The sequence below is a fragment of the Chionomys nivalis genome, chromosome 3 (genome assembly GCF_950005125.1).
Source record: "Chionomys nivalis chromosome 3, mChiNiv1.1, whole genome shotgun sequence".
Lineage (NCBI taxonomy): Eukaryota > Metazoa > Chordata > Mammalia > Rodentia > Cricetidae > Chionomys > Chionomys nivalis.
Window position 1 is genome coordinate 6,781,907 of NC_080088.1, and position 16,029 is coordinate 6,797,935.

General features: G+C 44.7%; 1 protein-coding gene across 3 annotated transcripts in view; it reads right to left on the reverse strand.

Moving 5' to 3' along the window:
- Window positions 1-16,029, reverse strand: part of Itsn1 (intersectin 1) — a 184,744-nt gene that overhangs the window by 96,598 nt on the left and 72,117 nt on the right. For all 3 annotated transcript variants that reach the window (XM_057765118.1, XM_057765117.1, XM_057765119.1), the window contains exons 8-14: window positions 13,899-13,999; window positions 9,535-9,598; window positions 6,797-6,934; window positions 5,250-5,362; window positions 3,564-3,826; window positions 2,357-2,506; window positions 1,571-1,711 (exon numbers count right to left, since the gene is read on the reverse strand). In XM_057765118.1, coding sequence (XP_057621101.1) covers window positions 1,571-1,711; window positions 2,357-2,506; window positions 3,564-3,826; window positions 5,250-5,362; window positions 6,797-6,934; window positions 9,535-9,598; window positions 13,899-13,999 — 970 coding nt within the window. The remainder of the gene's footprint in view (window positions 1-1,570; window positions 1,712-2,356; window positions 2,507-3,563; window positions 3,827-5,249; window positions 5,363-6,796; window positions 6,935-9,534; window positions 9,599-13,898; window positions 14,000-16,029) is intronic.

The window sequence follows — 16,029 nt, forward strand, 5'->3', positions numbered from 1 at the left end:
CAAAGACACATGCCAATATGCATTCCAATCAGCACACAATAGCACTAGCATGCAGAGACTCACAAACTAAAGTCACAGTGCTATATTCCCAACAGAAGTAACAAATTCAAAGTAAAAATTCTAAGTAACAAATTCTGGTGAGGACAGGGAATAGCTACACCACTCACCGACATGCTGGCCAGAAAGTAAGCGTGCAAACACCACTAACGGCCGTTCATGAAACTCATGAGGAATAGCAATTCACACTGAAAAGTTTACCCAGGAGCAAAGCATTCATCTACACAAGACTTACACAGAAATTCTCATTGCAGTTTTACTCAGAAAAAAATCCCAAGCTGGGGCCAGCATGATGGCTTGGGGGTAGATGTTCCAAGCCTGACAGCCTGAACCCACATGGTAGACATCTACATGCACCGTGCCCACACACACACACAATAAAATGAAGTAAAAAAATTTTAAACTCTACAACTGGATAAATGATGGAATGCTACCTAGAGTCTAAAAAGGGAACCTACTTATTCACTCACTGTGATGAAATCCCCTAGCCAACATGCTGAGAGAAAAGGCCTTACAGATGCATTTCAAACCTACCGATAACATCAGCATTAAGTGATGCCCCTATAGTTCAATCTTTGATAGCAAGGCAAGTGACAACATCACACATCTGGACAGGCAGATGGAGGCAGAAATGCTAACAACATTCCACCAAATCCCACCTAGTCATCTCCATGGTCTCTTCACATAACTACCAAAACGCTTGATCCCAGTAATCACCACAGTAAAACCAACATCCCACCGATGGACAACAGTCCTCTGGGGCCTGCCTCCCACCTGTTCCACCCAGCAATCCGGGTACTGTCACTCTGGAACTGCCCTCCACAGCCTGGGGTGACCTCAGGACAGACACTGCTCTTCCCTGCCTTGAGTTTTGAGCTCCTTATCAGTTTCAGGTCTTCGCTCAAACACTATCCTCACAGAAGCGCCTGTCCAGAAGACCTGAGTTAAGCTGAAAATTTTCCTAATACCTAGGTTCCTCCTCTCCTGTTTCCACTCAGCCAGGTTGAGCTTTCCTGATCTGAAACCTTCTGTGTAAACTCTACACCCTGAAATGCTTTTTAAAGATTGGCAAGAAGCCTCAAGTGGAAAATTCAACACCTGGTCTGAGAGTTACTCTGTAGATGCAATAAAAAATATCACAAAATTATTTTCAAGTTCTGCATATAAGGAATATATATGCACCATAAAGTTCATATCTAAACAGACTGGGCTGCTTTCCCCAAGATATTCAGTATACATATGCAAATATTCTAAAGTCAAAAAAAGAAAACCTAGAATCTTAAGCAGTTCTTCTCCTAGGTGCTGTGGGAGAGAGAAACTCAATCTTTACATACTTTACTATGTGGTTAGTGACCTCCACCCTACAGAGAACACCATCTCGGCTGCCCACAGGTGCCCAGCACACACAAGACCCAACCTATCTATCTCCTCCTGGCCCTTGATGCCCAATGAATGGTGGGCGGTGAACATTTACTGAATAAGCAAATAAATTAAAATCCAGGCAGGGAATCACCTGTAACTGCTGCTGTAAGTGGGTGATTTCGGCAATTCTCAGCTCTCTCGACTTGTTTGTGCTCTCGATTTCCTGCCTTTGAGTTGTCAGTCGACATCTGATATCCTGAAGTTTTCCTTCTAGTTGATGCTTTTTGTCATTCTTCAACAAATGAAAGAAGCAGGAGTGAGGGCGATGGTTGATGTTCCCTGCTCTGGGCTGATGTCCCCTGCGCTGGGCTGATGTCCCCTGCGCTGGGCAGAGGATCCCTGCGTTGGGCTGAGGATCCCTGCTCTGCGCTGAGGATCCCTGCTCTGGGCTGATGTCCCCTGCGTTGGGCTGATGATCCCTGCTCTAGGCTGAGGATCCCTGCTCTGGGCTGATGTCCCCTGCGTTGGGCTGATGATCCCTGCTCTGGGCTGATGATCCCTGCACTGGGCTGATGTCCCCTGAGCTGGGCTGATGTCCCCTGCCTGCACTGGGCTGATGTCCCCTGTGCTGGGCTGGTGATCCCTGCATTGGGCTGATGTCCCCTGCTCTGGGCTGATGTCCCCTGCTCTGGGCTGATGTCCCCTGCACTGGGCTGATGTCCCCTGAGCTGGGCTGATGATCCCTGCATTGGGCTGATGATCCCTGCTCTGGGCTGATGTCCCCTGCTCTGGGCTGATGTCCCCTACACTGGGCTGATGTCCCCTGAGCTGGGCTGATGATCCCTGCATTGGGCTGATGATCCCTGCTCTGGGCTGATGTCCCCTGAGCTGGGCTGATGTTTCCTGTGCTGGGCTGAACCTAAGGACGGGCACTCACCAGAGCTTCTAACTCGAACTCCAGAGTCTTCCTCCTCGCCTTCAGGACGACAATGCCCTCCTGCTCTTTGTTCCTCTGACTCAGGAGTTCTTGTCTCCGGTTCCGCTCCCATTCAAGTTGTCGCTGCCGTTCAAGTTCCCGTTTTGCGGCCTGTGGTTACAGCTTATTAGTTTCTTAATCCTAACACTACGTGATGTTTCTTAACAAGAACGTCTAGGAAGCCCCTCCTTTTAAAGGTGAAATATCGCACTGTCAGAGCTCACATCAGAGGTTCTGACTATGAGAGTCTCACGACAGAGACGGAAGGCAACAGAGCCGTCCACACTGGAGCCCGTTCTTCTTGACTCCCAGAAAGCATGGTGGACTATGTAAATGTGTATTTTTCTTACCTAACAAAATCAAACTAAAATCCTCAAGGGCAAAAACAAATAAACTTGATTTTCTCCTATTAAAAGAGAAGTTACTACATATAAATTGAATGGTTCTCGTCCAGATGTCCCTGAGGTGTCTGCACGGGCGTCACTGGTTAACCTCCCCTAATGTGAAAATCCCAAATCTAACTTTCTGAGTAGACTTTTTAAGATAAAAGCTGTAGTTTCAAAGTGTCGACTAGTCTACACCGACTGCTCGGCAGAGCTCACGTGCTCAGTGTGAGGGCCTCTCACTCAGCAAGCTCTAGATTACACGGCAATGCCCTGAGGACACACACACTGAGGGTCACTCTGTTTCTCCAGGAACCACAGATGTCAACATCTGCTTAGCACTGCCGTGTTCACTCCCCAGCACCACATAAACACAAAACCCTGTTAGTATGTGTACATACATGCTTGAACACAAGGCTGATAATGACAACATACTTTTTCTAAACCAATAACTAGATGACGAAAACAAAACACATTTTTAATAAGGAAAGACTTTTCTTTACATTGTATTCACTTGGAAGAAGAGCAGCATTGCTCTTGCAGCAATATACTCAAACAAGGACAGAGAAGGAGCCGATTCCCCTATCCGGGTCTAGCACCAAATTCACCACTTCTACAGAAAGGTAAATAAAGACAGCATGTAAGTAGCAATTCCCAGGCACTGGGAAGTGACTGGGTGGGCCATGGAGTGTTCTGAAATAGATGGTAGACGACTGGACAACTCACAAGGAAAGAACAGTGTGCCTGAACAGCAACCCCCAGACGCAGGGAGCTCCTCTGCCCACCTCTCGCCTCTCAATTTCTTTCCTTCTTTCCTCCTCTCTCTGCCGCTCCAGCTCCCGCTGCTTCTCCAGCTGCTTCTCCAGCTCCAGCTGCCTTTTGCGCTCCTGTTCCTGGCGCTCCCGCTCTTTCCTCTCTTGCTCAGCGCGCTCCAGCTGAGCCAAACGCTCCTGCTCTTTGCGCTGCTGCTCCAGGAGGGCTTGCCTGCGCTTCTCCAGCTCCAGACTGCCGCGTTCAAAATTCTCCCGCTTCTTATCCTCAAATGTTACTTTAAACAAAGGAGACATCAATAATGAAAAGAATCGTCACTTTCAAAGAAAACCTCAGAAGTATACTTTCAGTTTCAACCCAAACCCAGAACTGCCCAAGGTCCTTATGATGATATCCTAAATGAAATGGGGGGGGGGGGGGAGTGCAAAGCCAAAATACTCTGCCAAGGTCCTTTCCTATTTTAAGGCCATAAACGAATGTTTACTGCCAACAGAAAGAAACAACCCCAAATCTAAGAATTCTTGTATTTATTTGAGGATGACACTTGATTTCCACAGCACGTGAACCAGTCCCTACACAGCAGTGACGACTCAGTCTATGGAGGTGTGTCCCACTGCTCTTCTCAGCACCACACACGCTCTCCACTTGCATACCTGAAATCTCAGAACACACAGGATTCAGGAAGGAAGACTGCTGTGAGATCCAGGCCAGCCTGGGCCACATACAAAGATGCTTGTGTCTCAGAAAACAAGCCCTCACCCTAAAACTAATATAGTATTCCTGAGAGTATAATCACAGCAATATTTAAATTTTTCACTGTACTTAACACACAGCCTAGCTCATAGATCATTTATAACAAGTATTTTAGCATTACACATAATTGAAAAGCAGTTTAATCAGCTGGAAGAGTGAGTGCCTCAGTCAATCAATTAACTGGGGAGCACGGAAAATACAGCCAAGTGACACTAGCAAAGCGGTTATGACAAAGAGACTTATTAATAATTTCAACTGCTTCTTAGTATCATTATCATCTCATTAATAATTCAGAGCCATCTCATTTCAGACTAACTTAATAGCATAATAGATGTGCCACTGAAAATGAGGGTTACTTAAAATCAGTTCACATTAATATTAATATACTTTCCTTCTGTTTCCTAGTCCCCAGTTCTCCTAGACTAGCAAAATAAAACACCAATAGGTGACTCAATTCTCTACTGTGGCATTGTTGATACCAAGAAACTCTCGTAACACCAAAGTTAAGTGCTATGGATTTCATGGGTGACATTTATAGAAGTTTTTGTCTTTTTTCTTTTCTTTTTTTCTTTTTGTTTTTTTGTTTTTCCAGACAGGGTTTCTGTATGTAGCACTAGCTGTCCTGAAAGTTTCTCTGTAGCCCAGGCTGGCCTCAAATTCACAGAGATCCACCTGCCTCTGCCTCCGAGTACTTGGATTAAAGGCGTGTGCACCAACCACTGCCCGGCTATTTTTTATAGAAGTTTTATTTCATGGCAGGAACAGGTTTCTGTTAGACAATGGGATGAAGGTGCATTAGCAGAGTATACAACAATCTCATTGCTCGGCAGTGGTTCCAAAGGTGCCTGTCTCCTGCCTATGGGCAGCTGAAGAAACGGCCAAGTGCCAGAAACTAAGTTCATCTCCATTTCTGCCATCCATCAACCAATCCGCTGTGGGTTGCTCACCAGGTAGCTTCTTCTCTAACTGCTGCTCATCCTCTGAAGTCGGCTCCTCGGGCAACCTCTGATCCACAGAAGAAGAGCTTATGACGGACATCCCACTGCCGGAGCGAACCCTTCTGCAGAAAGAAAGGAAGGACAGGAAGGGCTGACTAGAGCACACCCTGGAGCAGGTGTCAGTGAAAGTGAAAAAAAGCAGAGATCTGGTTTTCTCTAACTTATAAAGGTTTTCAAACGGGCATTTAAATGCCATCAGATTCCGAGTGCCAAACTCGCTCACGATGTCACTCATCGTTAGAGACGTAGTTCAGTGGTGGCACATGCCCGAACGTACACGATCCTGGGGTCTCCAAACCATCGTGGGCCCCATTTAGAACTGCCACGAGTTAGAACAACCCATGAGGGCTGAATCTGTAGCCGTGCAGTGAGTAAGTGTTGGAGGCTGTTACCATTACTCTCGGAAGTAATTCTCAGCTTCCCCAAGGAAGGCAACAGTGCAGCTAACTGGAACTAACACTTTTCCCTTTAGAAACTCTACTTTACTACCCTACACACAAAATATATTTATGATTCTGAAAACAAATTGACTCATTTATTAATAAATGTCAACTTTTGTCTCTTAAAACAACCTCTCAGCCAGGTGGTGGCGGCGCAAGCCCTTAATCCCAGCACTCAGAAGGCAGAGGCAGGTGGATCTCTGAGAGTTCAAGGCCAGCCTGGTCTCCAGAGTGAATTCTAGGACAGCCAAGGCTATAGAGTGAGATCCTAACAAAAAAAAAAAACAAAAAAAAACAAAAACAAAAAAACAAAAAAACAAATCTCTCTTCTTTTTAATGCTTTTTTTAAAAACATCATCTTGAGATGTTTCTCTCATGGGTTCCTAGAGCTGAGGGGTTTTGCTGCCTGCTGCTTTCTCCCTGTGTATTCCCTATCTTGCTCCCAGTACGACACAGAAGCAGATACTGATGGCTCTGTGGCTCTTCATTTTAGAGAGACTGTGCCCAAGTCTCTCCTGAGATCTGAGGACTCTGAATATAAGTGTAGAGTTTATTTGTCTTTTGTTCAGTAAATGGACCATTCTGGGATGCTGTGTTCACACATGACAGGTGCGAGTGGGGATGTAAATCCCAGCACGCTTCTCCTGACTACACCTTGTAAGCACTCTTGACATCTCTACTGAGTATGTTTCAGAAATTACCTTCCTGATTATAATTTCTACATTGCCAGCATTTTGTTTCCTCTTGAATGTGCGTGATTGGCAGGTGTGACCTCTGATTTCTGACATGTCCCCCCACCCCGTTTGTTCTCTTTCACCGTGTGAGTATAATTTCTGGGGAGCTTCAGTGATAGATGGGCACAAAAACGGATAACCCTGGACTTTTACTTGATGCTTTTACTAGAAGGAATATGTAAGTGCTTAGGAGATGGGTCAGGACCAGGGCCAGCACTGACCTAAAGGCTCTTCTTTCAGTCAGTTCATCTTCAAGCCAGGAAAGGGAAACAGCCAGGTTTGGAATCCATGCAAATTCCTTCAGGAATCAAATGTTACTTACCTAAAGGAAGGAGGAATGTATTCTGGAGGCAGGACAAGTGGCAGGGGTTGGCCAGACATGGCAACATCAATTAGGTGCATAGCCAGGATAAATTCTTCTGCTGTGAGTTTTCCGTCTTGATCAATGTCGGAAAGATTCCTAATTCAAAAAATTCACACAATCCAGTTCAGGAAAATGCATGCTTCTTCCTGTTCACCAGTGATCTGAAATCCTACTTCTTGACTCTGCTCCTACGCCAACAGTCCACACAGCTGGAACTGTCTTCAGCATCCAACAAATGCTAACCATGCCTATGACGATCCCTTTAGTCCTTGAAGGCATTTAAAGTACATTGTTCTCAAGTTCTTTTAATGTTAAAATGCTATGTGCTAGACAAAGGACTGACAAACGGTAACACAGCAGATTATTTTAAGGTTTGTAAGCTACACCAGTCCTGTTTGCTCATGATGAAAACCACTGACAATATGTAAATAAATGGGCATGTCCACATTCACAATAAAACCACCTACAAAAATGGGTGCAGGTCACACCCCAGCACCGGCCAGTCACTCATTTATGGATTGATCTTTGTGTCTCCAGTCCCCCTCTAGAATTGGGGCATTTCCCCCTCCTCATTCTAGCACTCCAATTACCATCAGGCTTGTGATGAACTTGCTCCAACAGCTAATCCCAGTAAGAGTGGATTCTTCCAGACAACAGAAGGAGACGAGAGAGCACACATTTGTTCACAAGGACACATTTGCCGGCTACTATCGCTAAGGTGTAATTTCCACAAGGGAACAGGGTCCCCCGTAGAGGGCAATCATGCACATCTCTGACACAGTGGTCAGTGACAGAGCTACCACAGTGGTACGAGAGGCCGGGACATTTCCTGTAGCTCACTTCTTCTCCCTGCCTGACCCATGGGTCTGTTCCCTGACCTATTTCTCCGCTCTTTGGATGATGTACATCCTTTAAATGGAGCAGAAAGCCACAAATCCACCCGTCATCTTTATATGCTGGACTCTCAGATACTCCAAGGTAAATTGAACTAAAAAGTGTTAAAACTCTTCCCCCTGCCCCATAAACTGGCTAAATAAGGGCCACAAAAATGAAAGCATCTTTTTAGTGCAAAGAAGGAAAATTCAGCATTCTGAGAGAGGCCTCCAATGTCCTAGGGTGTGAGTCATCAATGAAAAGCATGAGGGGTAGGAGAGGAGCCAAATAAACGTCAATCAAGCTCCACAGACGTTCCATCTTAGATCTGTTTCAGAGGGTCCTGGGGTGCCAGCTGTACACAGACTTCAAGGCTGAACGTGCTATAGGTAGAAACTACTTCCTACTGGTCTATTCTGAGTAGAAGGCAGACTCCACTCAACAGCACAGGGAGGAGGAGAGGGGAGCATTAGTGCACTAGAGCTTCACCCCTGGTCAAGCAGCCATATCAAGACCTGGCAAGACTTGCCACATAAGAAGTGGACACCAGGTTTAATTCCAGATAGCTATCAACACACAACTCAAAGAGGCAAGCTGCAGCGCGGGGGGGGGGGGGGGAGGTGGGGGACTAGAGGGAAGGAGGGAGGGAGAAACGATGGAAGGAAAGGAAAGAAAAAAGAACAGCTGGGCAACACTCATCAAGAGCTATTAAAAGTCATTATGCACTAATAGGAACATTCTGTAGCTCTCAAAGACAGGACACAGTAACATCTCTAATGTAGTCTTACCCCAAAGAGCAAAATTCAAAGTAGAACCAGATAAGGTTTATACCCAGGACTGAGTGGTCTCTCAAGAGGCACATGCTAACATCTGGAGACATCTGGGCTCTCAGAACTGAGGCCAGAGATGTTACAATGCATGGGGAAGCCCCAAATGAAGAAATGCAGCCCCCCAAAGCCACAGTGCTAAAACTGAAAAGCCTTGTTCTAGATGTAATTATCATTTCGCAGGAAATACAGAAACAACTTAAGCACCACAAGAGGAACACCGCAAAGTCAAGCCATTAGGGAACTATTCAATAAACTACCTCATTTGTTTTGGGGAGACTTGAGGAGCAAACAGAGAACAAGAAAGGGTAATGTAGAGATTAGAGCTTTCATATATACCAAGTAACGAGCTGGAGAGATGGCTCAGTGGTTAAGAAAGCTTGCAGCTCTTGCAGAGGACCGAGGTTTGCTTCCCAGCACCACAGAGTGGGACTCCCAACCATCTTTAACTCTGCCCTCCAAGGGCACCGGGCATGCACATGGTATAGAGACATATGTGTAGGCAAAGCACACAAATACATAAAATAAAATAATCTTTAAAAGAAATTTAAATTCATCAATGAAATATTACATAGGTTTGTTTCACTCTATTGCATAAATAAAACTATACAAAGCATTAGCTGACGGAAGGCATTTGAGGATTAGCTCATTAATTTGATATAAATGACTACTTGGTTAGGCAAACTACTGGCATTATGGTTAAAGTTAAAGAAATAAATTTAAATATTTAAGGCAAGACAGTGAGAGACTTGGCTTAAAGTCATGGGGGAAAAGAAACCTGGTCTTGGGTTAGGAGTTGTTAAGCTGTCTTGAGTTCTCAGGGCTCACTCTGCTAATATCCCTGTCCTTGTAGTAAGAACAGCTATTTTCACAGCTTACTAAAAACTACACATACTCTATCCTCTCTAAATAAGGGTGTGAACCAGAATCCCGAGGAAAAAACCACCCTAAGTAAGTTTCTACTTTATACAAACCAAGGAACTTGTACTTCCTTACCATATTGAAGCCAGCTGAGCCTGGGGTAAACTTGATTGCATAAGAATAGTTCTTGCCTGGGGACCTAAGCAGAAACCAGAGAAAACACATAAGGACGAATCACCAAACAGTCCATGCACACAGGCCAGAGGGGCACACGGTCTCGTGCAATCACCACTGCACCCAGTGTGTGTTCACTCCAGCAAAAGGGAAGAAACAGAAAAACACAGGATGACCAGTGAGGAGCGAGGATGCAAAAGACTGGAGCTTCGGATTTAGCCTGCCCTCTTAGCAAGATCATCCTTCCTTTCGCATTGGGATTTTATTTATAAATGGAGACATAAGAACTATAAACTGACCATCTTCTGCCCAGCTACCACCTGCTGGTCTCACCATGATCATCATTACATAAATTAGGGGAAAGACTTAGAGGAAGATGAGGCCTTTACATACATAGCCCCTCTAATGCCATCACTACATACACCTTGCCACATACACGCTAAGGATGTGAGTGATTAAAGGTCCCACAAAAGTTACTAGAATCTCAACTTTTCTTTCAAAATTAGTTTTCTGTTGTTCATATAATGATAAATATCTTCATTTCTGGCATGAAATAGCTTTAGTTATGAGATAAAAACAGCAACTTCAGATTTCAAGCAGTGTCAGGGGGAGGCAAATATGTAGTCCCAGGAATATCCATGGACCAAGAAACTGCTACGATTCCTTACCCATGCACAAACTTCAGATTCCATTATTTACTGCCGAAAGTCTCTATTGAAACACGAAGCAGTGTGTTCTTGCACAGCCAGGAGCAGACACCATGAGTTCTAGCACAATGACTTCCCAAAATGAAGGGAAAAGTACGAACAGGCAAGCGGCTGCAGGCTCTTTACTGGCTTGGTATATCCTCTGCTGAGGGGAAGCAGCTCCTCACTCAGGGACTTGCTCATTTCCAGGGACCCATGAGCACATCCATGGCCCACTGGAAAGAGCCCTAACAATGAGCTTAGCACCCATGTGATATACAGGTGACAGTTACCATTTCTATTACTGCCAATGTTTTAGCTTTTATTTACATATAACATATTGGCAAAAAAGTATACATTAATGCACACGTGTAAACACATACAATGCATACATTTTTCTTAGAATTCATTTTCTTTTTACTTATTGGGGGGAGGGGTTCAAGATAGGGTCTCTCTGTGTAACCCTGGCTGTCCTGGAACTTATTCTGTAGTTCAGGCTGGCCTTACTCACAGAGACCTGCCTGCCTCTGCCTTCAAGCCTCAGCTCTACAAAGGAGTGCAGTCCCTTTCTCTTTGAAAAGCATGGTATAACATACACATCAAATCACGTGAGAAGAAAGGGGCATGTGTTAGGGAGCTGCATCACCAGGATACTCACGGGTAAGTAAGGTCCATTCTAGATGGACTAGCTAGCGTCCAAGCACACTCTTTATGTAGCCAGAACTTGAGGGCACACTTTAGAATTTGAAACCAGATTTAGAAAATCAGAATTTGATGACATCTTTAATGACTGCACAAGGGTCTTGCTTGAAGATGAAATTTATACCTGAAAGGCTTGCCATGAAACTGAAGCAGAGTGCGACTGGGGATTGCACTAACCACGGACATCTGCTGCAGGCTGTGGCAAGGGTCAGTTAGGCTGTAGGCTATGTACAACTCTGAGGAGGGTAAAAGTGACGACACACAGGGAGAGAAAATGATGGTACAGGCATCATTTGTAGTGAGTCTTTTTCTGTCCCACCAGCCAGCTCCCAAGTAACGATATGGAGACTTATCATTAATTATGAAAGCTTGGCCTATAGCCTTGGCTGGTTCCTACCTAGTTCTGATAAGTTAACCCATTTGTACTGATCTACATTCTGCCATGTGGCATTACCTCTCTTCCATCTTGCACCTCCTGTTTTCTATCTGTATCTCCTGGTGTCTCTGCCTTTCTTTTTCGCAGAGTCCTCTTTGTCCCTGGAAGTTCTACCTAACCTCTTCCTGCTTAGCTATTGGCCATTCAGCTCTTTATTAAACCAATCACAGTGACGCATCTTCACACAGTATCCAGACATCCCACAGCACAAGCATGACCTAGCTTCTCTATGTCACATCACTGCAACCTTTGTGCTTTAACTGGCATGTATAAACCAGGACATTGCAACCGCAAGGCTGACAACTACTGAACTAGCTAAGAAGCTGTAGGTGAGCAGAGTATGAAATGACTGCTTTCCTGGGCCTCTGTGCTGGCTCTCTGGATGTACCTTATTCTTTCTGCTGAACAGACAGCTGCTTTGGGGATTTCAAGTGCTCAGAACTATTTCCACAGTTCTCATCAAGAGGCTGACTTTCTCATGGCTAGCCTGGTCTACAGAGCAAATTCCAGGACAGACAGGAAAACACACAGAGAAACCCTGCCTCAAAAAACAAAACCAGCAACAACAAAAGAGGATGACTTTCCTGGTTCATCCGGCTCGCCATCGGCTCCACGTCCACTAACTGTCTAATTTAACCTAGAAACACCCACAGAGCCCTCAGAAATACACACAGGGAACATCATTTACTGCCATTTTTAAACATACTACATTGCTTTTCATTTCTTATTTTGTAATGACTGCACAATGGTCTGGCTCATAGATAAAATTTACACCTTAAATACTTGCTGAGCAAACTAGAATACTCCAAATCTTACTTTTTGCCCCATATATTAAAGGTTCTAAATTCTAGTGTCTAAGTCATTTCATCAAGATATAAGTTCTACTTTTATCATTCATAAAAAATTTTCCCAACATGAAAGAATTTCTAACCAATTCACAATGAAACACTATTAATTAGCTTACAACAAATACCAACAATTTCTAAAGAAACGGTGAGTGTGTCTGGAGTGCTGTGTCAAACACACCTGATCAAAATGAAACTCTGGAGCATTTCCTCAGTGTCTGCACAGGCTAGTGTGGGTCTTCTGGTTGGTTTGTTCATTTGTTTTTGCTTTGCGTTGTTTTTTGAAGCAAAAATATCACAGAAATTCTCTTGCCTCTGCCTCTGGCATGCTGGGATTAAAGGTGTGTGCCACCACTGCCTGAAAAGTGGGGTTTTTAAAAATACTACCTAAAAATACTGAGAGCTGCTGCTTTGGGAAAAGTGTGGAATGTGGAATGACAAGTGTTTACTTTTTGCCCCTTGAGGTGAATGAGGTGACTGCTGAGGTCTACCATGGAGACAGGGTTCAAGAACAGAGCAGAATGAAGGCCTTCTCCTTCTTCCCTTTACACAGAGCCCAATTCCTCATCTGGAAGTAAAGTATAACCATAAGCAATGGCAAAGCAACGTGTGAAGAACCAGAACTTTAAAGAGTTCTGTGTCACGTTCAAGCCAAGAACTCACACAGGACGAGCTGCACCCCCAACACTAGCTTGCTGTCTGTGTAAAGAAGCTGTGTATGGCCAGGCGGTGGTGGCGCACGCCTTTAATCCCAGCACTCGGGAGGCAGAGGCAGGCGGACTCTGTGAGTTCGAGACCAGCCTGGTCTACAAGAGCTAGTTCCAGGACAGGCTCCAAAACCACAGAGAAACCCTGTCTCGAGAAAAAAAAAAAAAAAAAAAAGAAGCTGTGTATGGTAAGGACAGTAATTGCTCACTCATACCAAGAGCTGAACAACACCTTTCTGATCACCCTCGTGCCAAAGCCTACCACAGCCGTGTCTTAGTAAAATGCCAGAGGGACAGGTGTGCCTCACGTGCTCCCAAGCTGCTTGAGTTCTGGGTAAGGGTTTGCCCAGTCAACTCACGCGCGTCCCTTTCACACTTGCCTTCCAAAGACTGCACTTTCTCTGTAACATCCCAATTGGTGGCTGTTAGTTCTTAAAACGTCACAATAAAGGCTTGGAATGGTACCTGAAATGCTTCTCTACACTTCTCATCTGGATAACAGAATCAACACGCTTTAGAAAACCCACTGAGATCCTAGAAATTAAACCTTCCCCTTCCATGAGCACAAGCCGATCATGACAGCTCAGAGTCCCTCAACCCATAGCTCTGCCCTGCGTCCAGCCTCTGCCTGACCTGAACAGGCAGCTATAAAGGTGCTTGCTCCTCAGAGGCTGAGCGGCTTTGCTCACAGCAGGATCTTCACTCGTGTCCCACTTCTCTAAGGAGTGGTTTTCAACGTGCAAGCGGGTTCCTGTTCTGTGATCCATTTTACCACCAGGCGAGAGGGTGAAGACCAGAGGCGGAGGAGAACAGGGTAAGCATGGACAGAGGTATCGGTAACAGAGACAATGGAAACCCTACTCAGAAATAAGGAGAGAGCAGACATTTGCAAAGGACTTTCTGTATGTAAAGCAGTGACTGCATTTTGACAATGCAGGTTTGTAAATACCTGTTAGGTGTCCGCTCATAGTTTTGTCGTGGCTGTTGAATAACTGCCTGTATTTCAGTCTTGACGACTGAGGCACGGCCCATTCTGCTGCTGGAGGGGCACTGTGAGAAGAGGAAGGAGAGAGTGACAGCGTGAGGCGCGGCTCGCCGAGGCTCAAGAACTTGTTTAAGCACCGCAGGTCGGCAGTGCCCCCTCAGTGCTGTTGGGGTCAACCTGGGGCCCTGTAGCAGCAAAGGCCGCAGCACCCGGCCACACTCAGCACTTCCACAAAAGTTACAGATGTCTGTCAAAAGACGAGAATTGGGGCTGGAGCGATGGCTCAGCAGAAGAGTGCCTGCTTCCAGAGGACCCGGGTTCAGTTCCCAGCATCCATGTCATGGAGCTCACAATGTTTGTGACACAGCTCAGGGCCTCCAACACCCCCTTCTGGCTTCTGACACACATGGCATACATACACACTTAAAAAGAAATCTTTAAAGAACTAAACTGACTTTTTTAAATATGAAGAAAAACAGATCAAGTGACTATTTCATATTCTACATACAATTTAATAATCTAAACATTCCTGTAATATATGAAAATATACCAGGAACTGAGATGTTATATACTGTCCAGATTTTCCAAAGGATTCAGGAATTCCTTCTTTAGTTAAAAAGCAATGCCGGCAACTGCCTTTTAAAAAGTACACTACAAAATATCTAACTTTCTACAACAAACATGGACTCATTTCTTTTTTGTTTTTACATTTATTTATTTATTTGAGGTGTGCATACACATGTGTGTATGTGTGAGAGAGAGTGCACACATGCCACGGCGTGTGCAGGAGTTGAACCCAGGTCCTCAGTTTTGGAGGCAAGCACTCTTACCCACTGAGCCATTTTACAGTCCCTAGGCCCACTTCTTAATGAAGGAAACTATTTCCTGCTGGGAGGCTTAAATTCCTAGCAAATGGGAAACCTCCCAGAGAGGAAACAGGATAAGTCCAGGGTCCTGGCAAATCAGTGGAGCAGTCATGGACAAAGCTCCACTTTCTTGACTGTAACCCAATACTGGTGTCTCCCTGCCAATGTGCTAGCATGCTGGCCTGAGAAGCCCTGCTAACAGTGAGTCTGGGTAAGATGCTCCTGGCAATTCCTTCTGCAGACGCAAGCATCACACTGACACAGTCTGTAAGACCCGGGGTCTGAGTGAGATCACTGAACTACAATGGAGACAGAAAGGGTGGCATTGCGTGTGCAGGGCAGGTGACAAGTAAGGCTCCACAGCAATCTCCTTCCCTTCCTACAGAGATTCACACACACCAAACCAAGATTTTAACCACACACTGAAGCTTTAGCTTTTATTTACTAACAAGTGTGGTGTTCATAGACTAACGTACTAGCAAAGGTCTCAAGAGTCAACTACCAACACTTGAGAAGTGACAAATCCGCCTTCTTGAATCCCTCTAAGTCTCCTAATGGAAACACTCACCACCGGGGGTTCTGCTGTGAGCACTTCTGCAACAGGTCTCTCATTCTGCCTAAAGTTTGCTGATTCCACTCCTGCCTATTTATTAAAGGGAACTACCTTGCTCCTGCACTGCAAAGATAAAGGTGCTGCACACAGACGCTCGTCCAGATTATACTTATCAGCTTTCTACTACATTCCTGAGAGTTTAAGCAAACTAACAATTTAAGAAGCATGTTACGTAAAAGGTAACTCCATCACAAAATGTTACAACTTCACGTCATTGAAAACCAACCATCAAAAAGCACTCGTATTTGCTGACCATCAGGAAGAGGCATTCAAATGGTATAAAGCAATTTTAAGGCAGAATTTAAAACCATGTAAGAAAAGTTAAAAACACCAACGTCAGTCTGAGATAGAGAGGAAATTTAATATGAATACGAAGTTAAATCTCAGCCATAGGGAAAAAAGAGGTGGTAAAAGAAACATATACAAAATAATATGAAACTATGGTTGGCCACATATAAGAAAAGAAACTGTACAGTCTCTCAAAACTCAGCCACTTATATAATTATCATGAACACTAGCACAAATCACTCATTTTATTAAAGCTGGTGTTTGCTATCGCTCTACTACTATCCAGACAGATTATGACAGTATTAAAAGCAAGCTCAATTTTAGTCCA